The sequence below is a fragment of the Gorilla gorilla genome, chromosome 12 (assembly GCF_029281585.2).
Source record: "Gorilla gorilla gorilla isolate KB3781 chromosome 12, NHGRI_mGorGor1-v2.1_pri, whole genome shotgun sequence".
Taxonomy (NCBI): domain Eukaryota; kingdom Metazoa; phylum Chordata; class Mammalia; order Primates; family Hominidae; genus Gorilla; species Gorilla gorilla.
In genome coordinates, this window is record NC_073236.2 from 55,019,159 (window position 1) to 55,040,735 (window position 21,577).

The 21,577-nt window shown below is 39.7% G+C and overlaps 1 protein-coding gene across 1 annotated transcript in view; it reads right to left on the reverse strand.

The window, feature by feature from the left end:
- DNAH6 (dynein axonemal heavy chain 6) overlaps positions 1–21,577 on the reverse strand; it is a 364,719-nt gene that overhangs the window by 17,315 nt on the left and 325,827 nt on the right. The window contains exons 65-70 of the mRNA XM_063695744.1: positions 20,618–20,778; positions 17,461–17,549; positions 16,515–16,661; positions 14,988–15,126; positions 5,857–5,976; positions 4,620–4,741 (exon numbers count right to left, since the gene is read on the reverse strand). Coding sequence (XP_063551814.1) covers positions 4,620–4,741; positions 5,857–5,976; positions 14,988–15,126; positions 16,515–16,661; positions 17,461–17,549; positions 20,618–20,778 — 778 coding nt within the window. The remainder of the gene's footprint in view (positions 1–4,619; positions 4,742–5,856; positions 5,977–14,987; positions 15,127–16,514; positions 16,662–17,460; positions 17,550–20,617; positions 20,779–21,577) is intronic.

A 21,577-nucleotide genomic window follows, 5' to 3' on the forward strand; every position in this document is an offset into this window, starting at 1 on the left:
GACAGCAGAAGGATGGGTCTTGTTTTTTAATTCAATTTGCCACTCTATATCTTTTAAGTGGAATGTTTAGGTCATTTATGTTCAAGGTTAATATTGATATGTGAGGTGTTGTTTTTGTTGTGGTGTTGTTGGCTAGCTGCTTTGTAGTCCCGATTGTGTAGTTGCTTTATGCAGTCTGTAGGCTATGTACTTATGTGTGATTTTGTGGTTACATGTATTGTTCTTTCATTTCTATGTTTAGGATTCCCTTAAGCTTTTCTTGTAGAGCTGGTCTGCTGGTGCCAAGTTCCCTCAGTGATTACTTGCTTGGGAAAGATTTTATTTGTTCTTTGTTTATAAGGCTTAGTTTGGCAGGATATGAAAGTCTTTGCTGGAATCCCTTCCCTTCCCTTTCTTTTTTTCTTTTCTTTTTTTTTTTTTCAGAGCCTCACTCTGCCACCCAGGCTGGAGTGCAATGGCGTGATCTCAGCTCATTGCAACCTCTGCCTCCTGGGTTCAAGCAATTCTCCTGTCTCAGCCTCCTGAGTAGCTGGGATTACAGGTTCACACCACCACATCCAGCTAATTTTTTGTATTTTAGTAGAGACAGGATTTCACCGTGTTGCCCAGGCTGGTCTGGAACTCCTGAGCTGAGGCGAACCACTTGCCTCAGCCTCTCAAAGTGTTAGGATTACAGGCATGAGCCACTGCGCCTGGCCCAGGAATTTCTTTTCTTTAAGAATGCTAAAAATGGGCCCCCAATCTCTTCTGGCTTCTAAATTTTCTGCTGAGAGTCTGCTGTTATTCTGATAGGATTCCCCTTACAGGTAATATGGCCCTTTTCTCTAATGCCTTAAGATTTTTTCTTTGGTTTGACCTTGGAAAGTCTGATCACTATGTCTTAGGGATGGTCAGCTTATACAGTATCTTGCAGGAGTTCTCTGGATTTCTTGTATCTGCATGCCAACTTCTCTAGTGAGATTGGGGAAATATTCCTGGATTATATACTCAAATATGTTTTCCAGTTGCTTACTTTCTTTTTTTTTTTTTATTATACTTTAAGTTTTAGGGTACATGTGCACATTGTGCAGGTTAGTTGCGTATGTATACATGTGCCATGCTGGTGCGCTGCACCCACTAACTCATCATCTAGCATTAGGTATATCTCCCAATGCTATCCCTCCCCCCTCCCCCCACCCCACCATAGTCCCCAGAGTGTGATATTCCCCTTCCTGTGTCCATGTGATCTCATTGTTCAATTCCCACCTATGAGTGAGAATATGCGGTGTTTGGTTTTTTGTTCTTGTGATAGTTTGCTGAGAATGATGATTTCCAATTTCATCCATGTCCCTACAAAGGACATGAACTCATCATTTTTTATGGCTGCATAGTATTCCATGGTGTATATGTGCCACATTTTCTTAATCCAGTCTATCATTGTTGGACATTTGGGTTGGTTCCAAGTCTTTGCTATTGTGAATAATACTTTCTTTTCTCTCCAAGGAATGATAATAAATGGTAGATTTAGTCACTTTACATAATCCCATATTTCTCAGAGCCTTTGCTCATTTTTTAAAAAATTCTCTTTTCTTTATTTTTTTCTGACTGGGTTGATTCAAAGGACCAAACTTTGAGCTCTGAAATTCATTCTTCTGCTTGGTCTAATCTGTTGTTAAGACTTCCAGTTTCATTTTGATACTCCCGTAGTGAGATTTTCAATTTCAGAAGCTCTGTTTGGTTCTTTCTTAATATAGCTGTATCATCTTTCAAACCTTGGATTATTTCTCTGGCTTCTTTGCATTGGATTTCAACTTTCTTTTGGATCTCATTGAGTTTCCTTGTCATACATATTCTGAATTCTGTATCTATTATTTCAGACATTTCAATCTGAATAGGATCCATTGCTAGGGAACTAGTGTGATCCTTTGGAGGTAACAAAGCACTCTGGCTTTTTGTATTGCTGAAGTTCTTGTGCTGATTTCTTCTTATCTGAAGGAATTGATGCCTCTTTATCTTTTTGAATTTGCTTGTTTGGATGGAGTTTTTTGACATTTTATTCTTTTTTTTCCTGGAGGATATGACTGTGGTGTATGTTGTGTACAATCAATTGGCTTTGTTTCTGGGTGCTTTCAGAGGGGCAAGGCTCTATATGGGTTCTTTGGTTACATATAGGTTTATGCAGTGTGTTTGACAGGCATTGCTTGTAGCAATGCTATTTTTGTTTGGTATTGTAATTCAGGCTGTAGTCCTGGCTTAAAAGAGCCAGCACATAGGCTCTTAGCTGCAATAGCCCTCAGTGGGGGTGGAGGCACCAGAGAAGCATGCTCCTCCAACTCACAGTTACTTTCAGCAGGGGTGGGTCCAATGGAGAATCACAGAAAAGCGGCTTACTGAAGTACACACACTTACCAGGCCCCAACAGGAAGGGCTCCAATGGGAATGTGGGTGAGGGTGGAAAATGAGAGATGCTCCCTCTTTAAGTCCATTCCGAGGCCTTGGTGGTGTCTCTTTTAGTGGCTGGCGTCACACCCCCATTTCCTTTTTCCCAAGTGGGGCTTTGGTGGAGTGCGCTCCCTCCTTTCTTAGGGGTGCTTTGCACCAAAGACTGTCTCTAGAAGACCCTTTACTCCTTAGGTAACTGCCTATCCCCTGTGCTTGCCAAAGTTAGAGTGAGTTGTGGAGTATGTCTGCAGGTGGTTTGGTGATGCAGTTGTTCAAAGGCGGAGACTCCCTGGACAGGGTAGTGGCACTGCCAGTGTACAACCAATATGGCACCTGCTGCCTAGGCTTCTCAGCCCAGCGGATGGTTGTGGGGCCTGCCCAGCTCATGTTCCCTGACCCGGTGGGTCTCCCTCCAGTCTCTGCCCAAATAGCAGGCCCAACCAGCTAGGCTTGTCCCAAGCCATTTTTGTCCAGATCACTGAGCCAGCCCAGGCATTCTGGGTTATGGAACTCCGTAAGGGAAAAGTGGTGGCTGTTAGGCCATGCTCATCCTGGAAAAAGAGGGGTGGGCTGGGCGCAGTGGCTCATGCCTGTAATCCCAGCACTTTGGGAGGCTGAGGCAGGTGGATCGCCTGAGGTCAGGAATTCGAGACCAGCCTGGTCAACATGGTGAAACCCTGTCTCTACTAAAAACACAAAAATTAGCTGGGCATGATGACAGGCACCTGTAATCCCAGCTACTTGGGAGGCTGAGGCAGGAGAACTGCTCAAACCTGGGAGGTGGAGGTTGCAGTGAGCTGAGATTGTGCCACTGCACTCTAGCCTGAATGACAGAGCGAGACTCCATCTCAAAAAAAAAAAAAAAAAAAAAAAGAAAAAAAGAGGAGTGACCAGCTCCCTTGCTGGCATACAAACCTATGCCATACTCTTCCTTGTGTTCCCCTACTCAAGCTCAGGCCACAGATATCAACTTGATATCCCTGGGTGGTGTGCTTGAGTCCTGGGGAGTTGGGACCAGAACTGTGGATTTTTCCCCTGGCCCCTAGGGGTCAAGCACTGGCTGTGATGGGGGTGGTGAACTACTCCTGGGCTGCCAATAAAACACTCAGGCAGGGCCGTGGAGGCTGTGCTGTGGGCACTCTCCCACAGGAGCGGCCTCAGAGGTGGTCTTCGGAGGGGCCAGCAGGCAAAGGGGTGCATGGAATAGATGCACTTTGGGCCTGTAGCAGTGGTGGTGGGGCCTGTCTTGAGGCATGAGCATGCTCAGGCCCTGCTCTTTCTTGGCCTGGCAGATAGCAGGAGCTGCAGCCACTCAGTGTAACATGGAGAGCTTTGGGGGATGAGTGTGGTAGTGTTATCCTGCAGCTGCACAGCACAGCAAAGCCTTCTGGGCTGTGTGTGGGTTCAAACTGTGCCTCTGCTTATTCTTTGGGCTGCTCTGCCTGCCAGTCCAAAGGTCTGTGGGGGTCACAAGAACTCCTGTGTCTAGGATCTCAGAGGTCCATGGCAGGAACTTGGTGCCCTGGGGTTCCTTCACTGACTCCTTCTTTAGGTCCAGTCCAAGTCCAGGGGTTGCTTCTGGTGCCTGGTGACTCTGAGCAGGCCTAGGTCATGGGAGAGCTTCGAGTGCATGCTGAAGAGCTTGGACTACCCTTAGGTAATGGTGCAGCATCACAAGGACTTACACAGATGAGTAAAACAACCCAGTTTGCTCTGGGTTATGATCTGGCACTGTGACCATGCTTTTAATAAACAATGTTTTAATTTATCTGCTTTGGACATTTGTCACTGTATTTTTATAATTGAATCACGTATGGATCCACAGACCTTTGTGTAGTATGACACAAATGTGCCCAGCCTGGTAGAAGAAGGGCAAAGGGAGAGGGTTATATTATTATTGAAATCCTCATGTAATTGTTGGACTGTGATCAGGTAGATTATAGATGGACTAGGCAGAAGGCCTGGAGATGGAAGGGCTTGGCCAGTGACAGGGAAAATGCATGACGGTCTTAGGATTCTGTGAAGGACCCAGAGGTAACAGGCTAAATTGGAACGAAATGTTGAAGTCAAGGTGAAACAATTATTTTATTTGTTTATTTAGGAAGATTATAATTTCCAGAGTGAGTGGGGGTGATTATTGATGTTTTGAGTTTACATACACAACATAAATATGTATTTTAAGATGAAAGGCCACATACCTGGAAGACTAGATTGGCATTTTCATGCATTCCAAAAATTTCTGGGTCATCGATCAAAGGCAGATTTTCAATGTAGTCCTTAAACTCTTGTAGGCTGTCAGCCATGGGTGCAAAATAGATGCCTGTTATTAAAAACACAGAAGACAAATATGTCTCAAATAGACCGGCTTTGTACTGCCAAGTTTGATTTTTCTTTGTGTGGTGCAGATGGTGGCTGCAATCAGCTGGCTCATGTAGAAAGGGGGATTGTTTTTCCTAAGCTTTCATGCTTTCATTGCTGTGTCTAGCTTTGTTCCCTTTTCTTCAGGCCTTGAGAATCTCATTACTGTCCTAACTCTTCAGATGCCTTCTCCAGCTCATTTAAAGATGCGGAGAATCCAGGGATATGCTGCTGAAAGGTGTAACTCATGAAGGGCTCCAAATTTATGCTGAAAGGTGTAACTCATTAAGGGCTTAAATTTATGCTTGTGTTAGAGATTGCTTTCATATTTGTTTGATAAACAACAACAGCCCTCTCTAATTCCCCAAACTAAAAGCTACATTGAAATCTAGGGTTATTCAACTATCTATAGTGATTGCAGGATATACAGTTGAATCTTATCAGCTCTGACTGATGCTCAATGGTAGGAGCTTTTATGAGCTTGTACTAATCAAGTTGCTCCTTCCAAGGGGATCACTCAGGACAATTAATCTGTTTGCTGTCTGACTCATAATAAACTATCTCCAACTCACAGATCTGGTTTTTACTCAACTTGCTGTAATAGACATTTTCTTTTCTTTATTTTTTTAAAAACTTTTATATAGTAGTAATAATAATATTTACTATGATTTAGAGACTGGGTCTTGTTATGTTGCCCAGGCTGGATTTGAACTCCTGAGATCAAGTGATTCTCCTACCTCAGCCTCCTGAGTATCTGGGACCACAGACATGTGCCACTATGTCTGGATGTTTTATTTGATTACATTCAAAACATACTAGAACATAACATTGAAAACAGATTTAGACACAGTGCAATAAGCTTTAAAATCGAAGTAATTCAAAGTAGTTACCATGCACTATGTATCTCTGTGATCCTACTATCAAACCAGCTCTGAAGGTGGCCAAGCATGGGGATAGGGTGTGGCTATAACAGGGTTGTGGAGACCCGACACAGACAGCCCCTGGATGGGAAACTGAGAGATGCTGTCAACATCTTCTTGGGAAAGGCCTTTTGTGTAATATTGAAAAGTCATTCACCTGATTCAGAGTATTTATAATCTTCTTCTAATGTTTCAGGAGAAAAAAATCTTTTCAAGATAGTACGAAGGCATCTTTGATCCCAGCTGTCTGTGACTCTACCACCATAAGTAATTTCACCTGAAAAGAAATTTGTATTTTGAAATTATTGCTGTTTTTAAAAAATTGATAGGCATACCTAATTTTAAATTTTTAATGTTTATTTATACACACATTTATTTGGTACTGAAAATGGAAAGCACACAACAGAATTTCCTTCCACCACCCCCTCAAAGATAATAGAAGTCAATTTTTGAAAAGTAGAAAAAATCTACTATATGTACTCTACTCTCATTATTTTGCTGTTTTAGTTTTCAGAGACTAAAGCCACTGAGCTCTATTTACATATTTCTTTTTTGTTTTTGTTCTTTTGCTTTGAAATACTGATTTTGAGTCTTATCATTAATTGCAGTATTCTAAAACATACACACTTTCCATCAAACAGTGCTTCTTTCGGAGACAATGAGTAAAATGGAATCAAGTATTTGTAGCAAGGCATTCAACCTCTATACATTTCTTATTAATTATTGCTATCAGGGTAAGGAGGAAAGATAGATTCAAAGCAAAAGGGACAATTCACTTCACAGTAATTATAAGGAATTATAACTGATTGGTATCCCATCTCTCTTTCCACAGAGAAGCTACTTTCCATGTGCCCCATTGTCATCCCAAAATTATGTGTAGCAAGGAAGCACACTGGAATCTATTGCTGATATAATTTCTTTAAAATTCCAGATCCATTGCTACAATTCACCATTCACCACTGTAGTGTTGCTGGAAGGATTTCACCTGTGATACCTACATTGTCAACCTCTGAATCCTCCAACTGTTGATCCATTCTTATCTCTATTTCTTCCCTCATGTCAGGAAGAAAAAATTGTTTTTTCTTTCTCTTTCTTTTTTTTGGTTTTGTTTTATAATTAGTTTATTTTACAATTTATTAATCATATGAATCTAGAATTTATTTAAATATGAATAACATTTCATTGAATATTTACACAGCATGTACACAAACTAATAAATTTATGCACTAAACAGATTAAATTTATTTTATTTTATTTTATTTTATTATTATTACACTTTAAGTTTTAGGGTACATGTGCACAATGTGCAGGTTAGTTACATATGGATACATGTGCCATGCTGGTGTGCTGCATCCATTAACTTGTCATTTAGCATTAGGTATATCTCCTAATGCTATCCCTCCCCGCTCCCCCCACCCCACAACAGTGATGTTCCCCTTCCTGTGTCCATGTGTTCTCATTGTTCAATTCCCACCTATGAGTGAGAACATGTGGCGTTTGGTTTTTTGTCCTTGCGATAGTTTACTGAGAATGATGATTTCCAATTTCATCCATGTCCCTACAAAGGACATGAACTCATCATGTTTTATGGCTGCATAGTATTCCACGGTGTATATGTGCCACATTTTCTTAATCCAGTCTATCATTGTTGGACATTTGGGTTGGTTCCAAGTCTTTGCTCTTGTGAATAGTGCCGCAATAAACACACGTGTGCATGTGTCTTTATAGCAGCATGATTTATAGTCCTTTGGGTATATACCCAGTAACGGGATGGCTGGGTCAAATGGTATTTCTAGTTCTAGATCCCTGAGGAATCACCACACTGACTTCCACAATGGTTGAACTAGTTTACAGTCCCACCAACAGTGTAAAAGTGTTCCTATTTCTCCACATCCTCTCCAGCACCTGTTGTTTCCTGACTTTTGAATGATTGCCATTCTAACTGGTGTGAGATGGTATCTCATTGTGGTTTTGATTTGCATTTCTCTGATGGCCAGTGATGATGAGCATTTGTTCATGTGTTTTTTGGCTGCATAAATGTCTTCTTTTGAGAAGTGTCTGTTCATGTCCTTTGCCCACTTTTTGATGGGGTTGTTTGTTTTTTTCTTGTAAATTTGTTTGAGTTCATTGTAGATTCTGGATATTAGCCCTTGGTCAGATGAGTAGGTTGCGAAAATTTTCTCCCATGTTGTAGGTTGCCTGTTCACTCTGATGGTAGTTTCTTTTGCTGTGCAGAAGCTCTTCAGTTTAATTAGATCCCATTTGTCAATTTTGGCTTTTCTTGCCATTGCTTTTGGTGTTTTAGACATGAAGTCCTTGCCCATGCCTATGTCCTGAATGGTAATGCCTAGGTTTTCTTCTAGCGTTTTTATGGTTTTAGGTCTAACATTTAAGTCTTTAATCCATCTTGAATTAATTTTTGTATAAGGTGTAAGGAAGGGATCCAGTTTCAGCTTTCTACATATGGCTAGCCAGTTTTCCCAGCACCATTTATTAAATAGGGAATCCTTTCCCCATTGCTTGTTTTTCTCAGGTTTGTCAAAGATCAGATAGTTGTAGATATGCGGCGTTATTTCTGAGGGCTCTGTTCTGTTCCATTGATCTATATCTCTGTTTTGGTACCAGTATCATGCTGTTTTGGCTACTGTAGCCTTGTAGTATAGCTGAGATGTTTGGTTGAGAGAAAGTTATTTCAGTCTTTGGAATCTCAATAATTTATTTCTTCCAAGACAGCAATGTCTTTATCTGCATATCCTGTAGAGATGCCTGTCTTCCCTCTCCTGTTGGAGTAACTCTTGTCAGTCTTGTTGGATAAGCCACTCAGGGAGAGGGGAAGGGAAGTAGGTACCAGGGCTGATGGTTAAGTTGCTGAATCCCTGTATCAGCAATTCCAAGATGTAAAAAGGAGATGTTCTATAGCTTCCTAGGAGTATTCTTTAGCGACCCTCTGGGAAATCTTGGAACATAAAGTTGGGTTAAATCTCTGTCGTGGGTCCATCTAATATGGTCGGACTTGAAGCTCCTCTTGGGTCCTTGGCGCTGGAACATAAAGCTCTAGTTTCTCCAATTGCATGATGATGTCAGGGGAGGAAGGGTGTCCTAACATACATTATTCTAAAACAAGTTTCTAACTAAAATATCTGCATTTTGACAAGCAGCACAGAAGTGTTTTCCTTACAAATCAACAGATTTTGCGCTTCTCCATCCAGATTTGACTCTATCCTTTTTCTTGGGTCAAACTGAGTAAACAAGGAAATCTGTCATTTTGACTCAGGGTAGATGACTCACAGCTCACTTTCAAGAAGGAGTCTTCTGGCTTTGGTCTTCTTAGAAGAGGGACCGCTTGTGTGTGTGCACGCCCGTGTGTGTGTGTACGTGTGTGCGTGCGTGTGTGTGTGTGGTGGTGTCCACCATCCATGCCACTGCCTGGTCTGGCCCCAGCATCTTGGTTCCTGTGGGTACCATTGCAGAACCCAACATAGTGGCTTCCCCTTTCCCTTCCTTTCCCATCCCTGTGGGCTGGCTTGGGCATGGTCCAATAAAAACTGGAGAGGCCTGAGGTCTGACTTTGTCTTTGCCAACTTTGAGCTCAGATCCACCCCCAATACCACTCCTGGATGTATGTATTGCTGTAACCTACACTATAAAATCTGAAGGTCCTCCTCCAATCCCAAACACCTTCCAGTATTTAAAGCCTCCTAAATGTTTCTCTGTTTATTCTCTCCTGTCTGGTTTTCCCATGGGTATTGCTATATCTCCATGTTCAATCCCTCATTTTGCTTTTATTATAGCTTTGTGAATTGTTGCACCTCTTCCTAACCTAAAAGACCATAATTGCTAACCAATGTTTGTAAGTTAGAGCAAAATTTATTAGCAAGACACATAGGCCTTTCAGGATATGCCCCCAGCTTACCTTTTTTAGTGTTGTTGAAGACACAACTGCCCTCCATACACACTTCCTTTTTTGGAGCTACTAACTGTTTCTCTAGTAGTGCCATGTCCCACACACTCTTGGCTTCCCCTCACCCCCGCACCTTTATTGAGGTATAATTGGTATCCAAAAAACTGCACATAATTAATGTATACAACCTAGGGAGTTTTGACATATGTATATACTTATGTTGCTATCTCCACAATCCATATCGTAAACATATCCATGACCTCCGACAATTTCTTTGTGCCACCCACTTTTTTATTGTGGTTAGAATACTTAACATGAAATCTACTCTCTTGATAAATTAATTTAAAGTACAAAATATCTTCTGATTAACTATAAGTGCTATATTGTACAACACATCTCTGTAACTTACTCATCTTGTATAACTATAACTTTATACTCACTGAACAACAACTCTCCATTTTCCTCCTCCCTCTATCCTGTGATACCCACCATTCTCTTGTCTACTTCTAGACTTTTGACTATTATAGAGGCCTCACATAAGAGGAATCATGCAGTATTTGTCCTTCTGTGACTAACTTATTTCACTTAGCATAATGTCAGTCAGGTCCATCCATGTTGTCACAAATGGTAGGATTTCTTTCTTTTTTAAGGATAAATAATATTCCATTGTATGTATATACGATACTCTCTGTGTCCATTTATATGTTGATGGACATTTGGGTTGTTTCCATATTTTGGCTACTACGAATGATTCATTATCTCCATCAGCTTTTGGTAGGCAGAGACTATGTCATCTTTGATATCCAGCATCTATCATAATAGTACTAATCAATATTTTCTGAATTAATCCATAAATGAATGCCTAAAAAAACTCACCATTAGCAAGTATCGTCACCTGGATAAAGCATTGTCTTTTTACTCCTATCTTTTTTAAAAAACCAGTTTCAATGAGATATAATTTAAAAAACCATAAAATTCACATAAAACATATATAAAAGAATATATATTGAAAATATGTCTATTCTTATATATATAATTATATATATATAAATTCATTAATTTTTGGTAAATTTACAGAGTTGTCCAACCATCATTGCAATCTAATTTTAGAACATTTCCATTTCCCCCCAAAAGAAATCTTGTGTCCATTTGCAGTCAGTCCTCATGTCTACTCCCTGTCCCATGAAACCACTGAACTACTTTCCATCTCTATAGACTTGACTCGTCTGGAAATTTCATATACATAGAATTGTACTTGTGGGCTTTTGTGTCTGGCTTCTTTTACTTAGCATAATGTTTTTGGGATTTATTTATGTTGTTGTATGTATCAGTACTTTATTCCTTTTTATGGTGGAATAATATTCTATTTATGGATATGCCATATTTTACTTAGCCATTCACCAGTTAATGGACATTTTTGGCCATTATGAACAATGCTGTTATGAACATTTGTGTACAAGTTTTGTTTTTGTGTGTGTTTTTTTTTTCTTTTTTCTTTTTTTTTTTGAGATGGAGTTTTACTCTCTTGCCCAGGCTGGAGTGCAGTGGCGTGATCTCGGCTCACTGCAACATTTGCTTTCTGGTTTCAAGTGATTCTCCTGCCCCAGCCTCCTGAGTAGCTGGGATTACAGGTGTGCACTACCACACCCAGCTAATTTTTGTATTTTTAGTAGAGACAGGGTTTCACCATGTTGGCCAGGCTGGTCTCGAACTCCTGACCTCATGATTCGCCCACCTGGGCCTCCCAAAGTGCTGGGATTACGGGCGTGAGCCACTGCGCCCAGCCTTGTGTACAAGTTTTTGTGAGGACATATGTTTTAATTTTTTCTAAGTACATATCTAGGAGTAGAATTGCTAAGTCATATGGCAACTTTATTTAAAATTTTTTTCAAAGCAGCAGGACAATTTTACATTGCCACCAGCAGGTATGAGGTTTCCAATTTTCTCATATGCTCACCTGCGTTTGTTATTGTCTTTTAAAATTATAGTCATCCTAGTAGGTGTGAAGTGGCATTTCATTAGAGATTTAACTTTCATTTCCCTCATGACAAATTGAGCATCTTCACATGTGTTTACTGGGCATTTGTATGTCTTTTTTGGTGAAATGTCTATTCAAATAAAATCTTCAACCATTTTAATATTGAGTTATTTTTCTTATTGTTGAGTTGTAAGAGGTCTTTATATACTTTGGATACAAGCCCTTATCAGATATATGATTTGCAAATATTTTCTTTCAGTCTGTGTCTTGCCTTTTCACTTTCTTGATGGTGTGTGTTGAAGTGTAAAAGTTTTAGATGTTGATGAAGTCCAATTTATTTTTTCTTTTTTGTGTCATATCTCGGAAGTCAGTGACTAACCCCAAATCACAATTCACTCCAAAGCTTTCTTCTAAGAGATTTACCTTTATCTGTTAATTGTAGGTCTGTCACCCATTTTGAATTAATTTTTCTGTATGGTATACGGGTCCAAATTTATCCTTTTGTATATGGACACCCAATTGTCCCAGCATCATGTGTTGAAAAGACTATCCTTCCCCCATTGAATTGCCTTGGCACATTTGTTGAAAATCAGTGGTCATAAATATAAAGGTCATTTTTGGATTCTCAACTCTGTTCCATTGACTTATAAGCCAATTCTTTTTTTAAAAAATATATATGTTATTTCTCAACACAAGGTCCATCAATTCAAGACATTTTTGTAAGCAATGATACCAGCCATTCAGTCCATCCCCAAAGAACTGATGGTCCTGGGAGTTTAACCATGTCAATGCAGTCTTTTTTTATATTAACCGAAGAAAATGGGTACCCTTTAACAAAATTTTAATATTAGGAAGCACAGAAGTCAGAGGGCGCCAAATTAGGTCTGTAAAGTGAATACCTAATGATTTCCCATAAAAAGTCTTGTAAAAGTGCTCTAGTTTGATGAGAGGCCTGAATAGCATTGTTGGAGTGGAGAAGGACTCTCTGGCGAAGTGTTCTTAGGCATTTTCCTGCTAAAGTTTTGGCTAACTTTTTAAAAATACTCTCATAATAAGCAGATGTTATCATTCTTTGGCCCTCCAGAAAGTCAAGACGCAAAATGCCTTGAGCATTCCAAAAAACTGTTGCCATGAGCTTTGTTCTTGACTAGTCTGCTTTTGCTTTGACTGGACCACTTCCATCCCTTGGTAGCCATTGCTTTGATTGTGCTTTGCTTTCAGGATTGTACTGGTAAAGCCATGTTCCATCTCCTGTTATAATTCTTCAAAGAAATGCTTCAGGATCTCGACTGCACTTGCTTAAATTTCCATTGAAAGCTTTGCTCTTGTCTGCCTCTGATCTGGATGTAAGAGTTTTGGCACCTATGGAGTGGAAAGTTTGCTCAACTTTAATTTTCAGTAAAAATTGTGTAAAATGAACCTATTGAGATGTCTATGGTGTTGGCTGTTGTTTCTCCTGTTAATTGTTGGTGCGCTTCAGTGAGGGCATGAAGAAGATTAATTTTTTCTTTGCAAATTGATGTGGATGGCCTGCTGCTGTGGGCTTCATCTTCAACACTGTCTTGGCCCTTCTTAAAACTAGTTATCCATTTATAAATTGCTACTGATTTGTTTGGGGCATTGTCCCTATAAACTTTTTGTAAAGTATCAATATTTTGCCTTTCTTCCACACAAGCTTCACCGTAAATTTGATGCTTGTTCTGCTTCAATTTTAGCAGAATTGATGTTACCCTGGCAAGGGCTCCTTGCAAATTGATGTCTTATCCTTCTTAGTGCCTCAAACTAGATCCAGAAATGGAATTTTCAACATAGATTGAAGATCCAAATTTGTAAGAACTAGAACACCTTTCTTAATTTTCCCATAAAATCAGTCTTATTTACAGCAATACTTCGGGACATTTGTTGCTGAGATGTCCTGTTTTCTTCAGCGCAACTTTTTGACAGCTCTGAGACTCTTCTGACCAAGACTAGGTGCTGGCCTGGAAGGAACAGTGGATGGGTGCCACATAAAAAGAAATCGACCTGATAAAGGCTCTGCTCCCTTCATGCCAGAAACAAAAAATGTGATAAAGCTATGGTCACCACTGCCAAGTCAAAATCAATGTCTATTCTTATGCCAGTGCCACAGTGACTTGTTATAATTTTGCAGTAAGTTTTGAAATTGGGAAACGTTACTCTTTTGACTTCATTCTTTTTTTCAAGATTGTTCTTGCCATTTGAGGCCCTTCACATTTTCATATGAATTTTATAATCAGCTTATCAATTCCTGCAACATGCTAGTTGATCTGGGTGTAACAGTCTGCTGTTACATAGGGATTGCATTAAATCTATAGATCAGTCTGGCAAATTACTTTTTACCTCCACAATTACTTCCACAGCAGTAGAGACTGAGGTAACCTGAAACATCAAGGATTCTAGGAGAGGGAGAAGGAAAAGGAAAATGAGAAACAGGAAAACTCAGGGTAAGCAGAGGATACCAGAGAACAATTTTGCCTACATCACCACTTTGCTAAGCAATTTTGGCCCCACTGGGATGGCTTGGGGCAGGAGTAAAAAGTAACCTCCAGGCCTTTCCCTATGGGTTCACTCTGGGGACTGGTCCTAATCTATTTTTACTGTTATTTTGCTGCCTTCATCTCAAACATGTTTTAAGGTTTCATTTTACCTTTTAGGCTCTAGATCACCTGACACCTTTCTGCTGTTCTCCATTTCCCTTACTTGCCAATGAAAATCATCGATTTCCTTTCTGTCCCTTTTCAGAGCTCCTCCTTCCCCCACTTCCCAGTGCAAATATCCTCTCCCTTACTACTTGAGCCCACATGGTCCAAATTGGTTCTAATTTTGGCAACAAGATCCCTATATAGTCACAGTTAATATTTACCAAAAATTTAATTACTGAAAGATTTTTCCTTTTTTACAGGTATATGTGAATTAACAGGTCTCTACTAGTCAATAAATGTTTAGGTCCTTTTGAATTTAAGATCATGGACTCTGGAGGCTACACTGTTTGGGTTCAAATCTTGGCCCCAGCACTTTGTAAATGGTGTGCCTCAGTTTTCTCTTGTGTAGCACGGTGATAATAATAGTCCTCACATTGTAAGGTTATTACGAGGATTAAATCTGCTAATTCTTGGGAAGTGCTTAAAATAGTGCTTGGCATGTAGCAAGCACTATTTTTCCTATTATTATTATTTGAGAAAGCAGCTGTCCCATTTTCTGTGTATGAATATTCTCATGATGTCCTTATATATTTTTGTCACAATCTTGTCTTCACACAAGGAACATAAAAAATCATCATCACCACCATTAAACACTGGGGGAGGACACCATCTTTGTAAGGGCCAGGTGGGAGTAAACCAACAACTTTGTGGTACATAGATGGAAGGCCTGGCCACAAGGACGTACTCACCAGTAATGTAAATTAGTGCATCCCAGGGAATCTTTCCTTCTTTACAATAGAGGTTGAGGTTCAGTAAAGCACATTCCCTGTCACTGTCATTAAATTCATAGCAGATATTCCAACCAAGGGGGCCAAACTTCTTTCTCTCCTAAAATGAAAAATGAAAATGATCTGAAATAAAATTTGATAAAATTAATTTTGTGTAAAATACTGGAAACTAAAAAGAAGTTTCCATTGAAAATGGGCATCCCCACACTGCAAAATCAGTAAAATCATGTGGCTCAACTTCAGCTAGGCTTTCACCAAACAGAGGAAGCACCTCTTCCTTCAATACTGGCTCCTCCCCATATTTCCAAAAGAAAATTTGCTATTACCAGAAATTTGAAAGACCTGTCAAAGGAACATTTTTCCTTCAGGATAAAATAAAGCATTTTTTCATCAAGGCAGAAAAAAAAATTTCACCTACAGTCTTTTGGCATAAAAATACTGACCCTGTAATCATCCATCTGGTGGAGAGAGCTACTCCCTACTGTTTTAAGGAGTCTGTCCATGATTTTTCAGTTATGCCACACACAGAATCATATTTTTTTGTTTCATGGCATACCATCATGAAATCCTCCCCCAACTTCCTTTGTTATCTCCCTATCTTACCTTAATTTCTTAAATTTGAAACTGATAATTATGCCAGAGGTTTGATTCCAAGTTCCCAGCTCTTGATCTCAAAATTTTCCTAAAGCTTAAACTACCTCCTCATCTCAAATGCTTTTGTTAGCGGAACAAGGGCCTCACCCAGAACCTCTGATCCCAACCTTCGGACCTCCTCTAAGACCTTGTAACCTATTTATCTTATATCTGGCATCTTTTCTTTTTTTTTTTTTTTTTTTTGAGACAGTCTTTCTCTGTCACCCAGGCTAGAGTGCAGTGGCACAATCACTGTTCATTCAGCCGGCTCAAGCAATCCTCCCACCTCAGCCTCCTGAGTAGCTGGGACTACAGGTGTGTGCCACCATGCCTGGCTATTTTTTAAAACTTTTGTAGAGATGGGGTTTCGCTGTGTTGCCCAGACTGGTCTTGAACTCCTGGGCTCAAGCGAATTGCCCATGTTGGCCTCCCAAAATGTTGGGATTACAAGGATGAGCCACTGTGCACAGTCTGATTCATTCATTCATTCATTCATTCATTCATTCTTTCTTTCTTTCTCTGTAGACCACACACGTTTGAAAACTGGGAAGCTAATATAGTAAATATGCCACCTATGAGGAAATCTATTTTGTGCTTGTTGAACTGAATTGAACCTACTGCATTCATCCAACTGATGGTATTCTGTAGGCAGATCAGATGAGAGGTGAGAGCTGAAGCTGTGAAATACGAAGGCAAGGGGAGTATAGAGATTGAATGAAAACAACTTGGGTTCAGACACAGAATGGGGCCTTCAGCATTTCACAATGACATTTACAAGCTTTCACTTAATTATTACTATTTATTTATTTCATAATACACTTCCTTGTTGCTATTGAAAAGCAGAGTTGAGTGTACCTGAATAATTGCATGGAAGAAACAAATGCCAAATATTATTTGTCTCCATTTTTTTCCAAGTATATTTTCTTCAAAAAACGAAGGTGTCATTTCAGTAAATGCTCGTCTGATATTTGCACGTAAGCCTTTTGGAGGCTCATTGGTCACCTGGATTTAGATAGAATATATGTGGCAGAGAGAGTGATTTTATAGATTTGCATTATTTCTGAATAACACACATAGACTGAAGCCATTGAAATGATGTAGATTGCTGATGTTCATGGGGAGGTGGGGACCATTCCTGGCATGTTCGAGCCTGCTTTGTATCTTGCTCAGGCACAGTCCAGGGAGAATAGGGAATGGCAGGTTTCTCAGACCTACAGTGGTTGAACCACATGACAAGAACCTCAGACACTTCCATTTAGTGTCCATTTTTTCTAAACACAGGTCAGAAAGCATGCTCAGGGTTTCCTCATTGAATTTTGCATCATCCCGACATAGGGCATTGTTCCATAGTTTGTCCCCTGATGTCCCATGACGTGGGACAGGGAGGGAAGAAGCACCTCTTGTTCCTCATATGCAGAGGCTTGCCACAGATCATAAACTTCCAGCATTGAAATCCAGCAGCCATACTAGTATGGCTTGTAGGCCTTCCTGTCTCTCAAATGCTGAAACATTCCCTTAACACTGGAAGGGGTTCTCTTCTCATCACTCTGTACCTTTAACATTTTCTTGTGAGGGTGACAGCTGGGAGAGCTGAATGACCCATAGGACTAGAATATGCAAGGATGGGGTTGGGAAATCGTTTCTCTGCTTGCTATAGGTGAAAAGATACTGACTTCACCTCCCCATGCTGGCCACACAGACCTCCACATGCTTCTGTGCAGGCTCTGATCTCCTGGGAGGCACTAGGTGAATATTCTGAAACCAACCATTTCACATTGTTCCAACCATATGCATACATTACCTTGACAGAATTTTGAAGAACTGTAACAGGAAATGTATTACTAGGCATGGAGCTTAAAAAAAGTCGAAAAGTGTCCTTGATAGCACTATCTGCTTAAAACAAAGATAAAACAACAAAAAAGGAAAATGTTTAGTTGGTAGTAGCACTTTTCTATAAGAAATGATTATTCTAGAGAAGGAAAAAATGCTACAAGCTTTGTTTAAAGATCTAGTTAATCTATTACAAGTATAGTGTAAACTGTTTCAAAATGGGAGTAAGATGCATTGTTTTAGAAACTTCACATTAGGAAGGTTTGGCAGTCTAGAAGCAGGCACATTTGGGTAAATAAATTAGGAACACGTTAATTTTTAATACTTGCTGAACTATTAAGGGCCTTATCTTTGAAATGGGAAACATTTTCAGTTGAAAAAGAGGGCAGTTATTGCCCATGTATTTATTTTCATGAGGATTTTTTGACCCTTCAATTTAACACAAGTTGCATGAAAATGGCCAAAAACCCCTACTGAGAAAAGAATTCTCCCCTCAGCAGAAAAGTTGCAAAGGAAACAAGGGAGCCAGGATATGGAGAGACCTCATGTGTGGCATTAGCACGTTAAGTCAATGCACTCACTTTCTGAGATATGGACAGAGGACCCAAGAAAGAATGAGCTCCACTGTAGGTTCAAAAGGCCAAAGTAAAGTTGGAAAAATCATTGTTCCCATCACAGGAAGACACAGGCATCATTCAAGGACAAATTCCTTGGCATTGGTTTTTAAGTACGTATTATGCTGTTTCTCAAACATGCTAGGCTGGCTCCCTCACTAGGGCCTTTGCACTGGCTGTTCCCTCAGATTCCCTCACTTTCTTCATGTCTTGGTCAAATATCACCTTCTGAAAGAGGACTACTCAGATTAAACCACTTAAAATTGCTATCTTCCTTGCTCCCTACTCACATCCCATCTCAATCTTTCTGATCCTCCTTACCTTACTCTCCTTTTTATTTTTTCCAAAGCACAACCATGTTCTAACACAACGTATACGTTACTTATTTACCATGTTGTTTATTCATTGTCTGTCTCCCCCCACCTAGAATGGAAACTCTACGAGGACAAATATCTATGGTTCTTTTTTGTTTATCAACATATCCTAGAACAATACACGGTACACTAGGCCCTTAATTATTTATGGAATGAATGACAACAAATCAAAGCCGATTTCATGCTTCTTGGTTTGGTAATCTAAATTCACAAGCCACATTAAATAGCCCAAATTAAAAGTTAGTTCTACCAAATTCTAGAGCAACACTAACACTGTTTGCGTAGTAAAAACTATTAGGCAAAGAAATCAAACAACAACAAAGTCTTAGGGCCAATGATTTCAGTAACCAAAAAACCAAAGAAAGAAGAAGGCCAGGTTTGGAGAAGGATTTTTTCCATACTTTTGTTCTTATAATTGCAAAAGCACCAAGCTTCTTAACTTTCATAGACATCATAGAATTTTAGGGCTGGACTAGAAGAGCATCTTAGAAATCATCTTAGTAAAGGACTTTTCATGATGATGTCATGTAGTCATTTTATAGCTGGGGAAACTGGCCCAGAAAAAAGATATGACATGCACGGTCAGGAAGTGGTGGGGCAGAACTCTATGGAGGTGTTAGGATTTCAAGTTCTGAGGTTTTATTTGTTTTTTTTTTTTTTCTTTTTCTTCCTTTTGTATTTTCAGCTTATTACCTGAATGTATTTTATTTCCTACTGGTTCAAGTTAAACATCAGAACTTAAATGGTTAGGTGATAAATGATTATAGCAAGGGCCAGAAGAGGATTTTTTCTATCCACTTAAGTTTAGTAAGCACTTAAAATACACAAACAACTTCAGCTGGCTTCATTAGCCGATCCAGTCTCCTTGAAGAACTGGCAAATGTTCTTGTCCTAGTTATAGTGAAACTGAATGGCATCTCCGTATTCTGGAGCCTCATGTAGTACCACCACAGTAAATTGCTTTTTTGCTGCCTCTCTAGCGTTTTTTTCTTAATTATATTCCTAATCACTGGGGACCCCTGACCAGTACTGAAGACCTCCTTGTCATTTCTCTTTAATTATTTAAGTAGAAATAAGCCACAGGCCCAGCAGGAAGCAGGCCATCTCTTATTTGACTGCAAAAGAGTGGAAATAGTGGAGATTCTGAATGGTGGATAAAAATGAGTCCTTACCTTTGTCAGAAGCAGCCTGCAGAAAGCTTGTGGGTGAGGGCAGGGGGCCAGGAAGTGAAGGGCTTTTAGGGGAAGGCTGCTAAACCCTGAGCTGGCTCAGTGACCAGTGCAGACTGGGGACTCTGTAAAGGAGCAGCTCTTCACCTTAATAAGCAGCACTAAATAAAGTGATTTGCAAGATCATCTGCAGAGCTTTCACCTTTCCAGAAAGCTTTCTGTAGGGAGGGCACAAATAAAGGCCTCAGAGAAAGGGCTCTCTCTGGATATGCTTGCCTGGAGGTTCTCTCCCAGGGCTTCACAGCAGAGTGGTAGAGTGGGACCCACACAATTTGTTACCAATAAAATAGTTCCTGAGGTTTTGGTTATTTTTATAGTAACACTTTAAAATGTGTAGATTCTAATTCCACTTCCTCTCTTTGCAGCCCATTACACTTTCTTGAGTAGGCAAAAAAGTGGTGAGATAAAACTAGTGCTAGCAACTATGAGTAATGCTGAGCACGCCCATGGGTTGGGTGTGGCTCTGAGGCACATGTAAAGGTTAGTTGCCATGCGGGTTACAGAAGATAAAAGGTGGTAAAACACTACTCTAAGGGAATTGGTGGTAATTTGAACTCTGTTCCTTTACATTTCTCATTTTATAGGGAGGGATTTAATTTCCTTTGTCTTAAGTATATTTTTCTTTTTATTATGCCTATAAGTAATATATTTCAAATTCAAATGACCTCTCATAGAAGGCAATAAGAAACAGAAATGGTCCAGTGGATCCTAGCCTCAACTTGGAATTCTGAAGGCCTTTTATCAAACCCTGGTTGTGTAAATTAGCTAAATCTGTCTAGGCCTCAAATTTCTCCTCTTTCATATATGGAAACACAGTGCCTACAATAATGAATTACTATAAGGAATGAATTCAACAAGAAAAGGTTACATAAAAGTGTTATTATTATGCAAGGGCTATATGCTCAACATACCTGGATCTGTGAAGGTTTTAATGAGCTCTTCCATTGCCAACATCCAAGAAACAGCAAGATGGCAGTTTTGCAAAAATACCCAGTTTCCTGATTTCATTGCATCTTTGACCATTTTTTCAGCAATAGGTCCTTGTCCTTGCCCCAGTGAAATTGACTGCACCCTGAATTGAACAGCAAGAACACAATATCATCTTATGCTATTTTAAAGCAAAATCAATATGAAGAAATATAAATACAGTAGACTCTTGCTTAGGATATATAAACATTTTGAATCCTCATTCCAATAGGAGTACAAGTATGTTTTCCTTATTTCTTGCTTTTAAAAATATTTTTACCATGACCCACACAGAAAAGTGCAAAAACCGAATATACAGCTCTACAAATGATCACAAATCAATACCTGCGGTTGAGAAGAGACCTGTGCTGATACACTAGAGACATTTCTCTCATGCCTCTCTCCACCGCAATGATTTCCCCTTCCTTCTTCCCACAGGTAATCATTATCCTAACTTCTAACAACACTATAGATCAGTTTTTAAACACTTAAAAAATTAAAGTCTAACATATACAGAAAAATACATATTATTAGTGTATGGCTCAATGAATTCTCACAATGCAAATGTGCACATGTACCACCACCTAGGTCAAAAAACAGTACCCCTCCTTATCCCAAAAGGCAAAAACAATTTTGAATTCTAATGCCATTGATTAATCACACAACATCTGTGAAAGCCAATGTGGGAAACTAGCTACAACTAAGAAACCTGTGCAAAGTGTTGGCTCTCTGAAAGCACCCAGAAACAAAGCCAATGAACTATACACAACATACACCACAGTCAAGCCCTCAAAGGAAAACAGGAATACAAAAATAAAAAGCCTCAACGAAATGACAGAAACTTGAAAATGATAAACACTAGCCCCCTTGGATAATTAGGAATCAGCACAAGAATTCTGGCAATT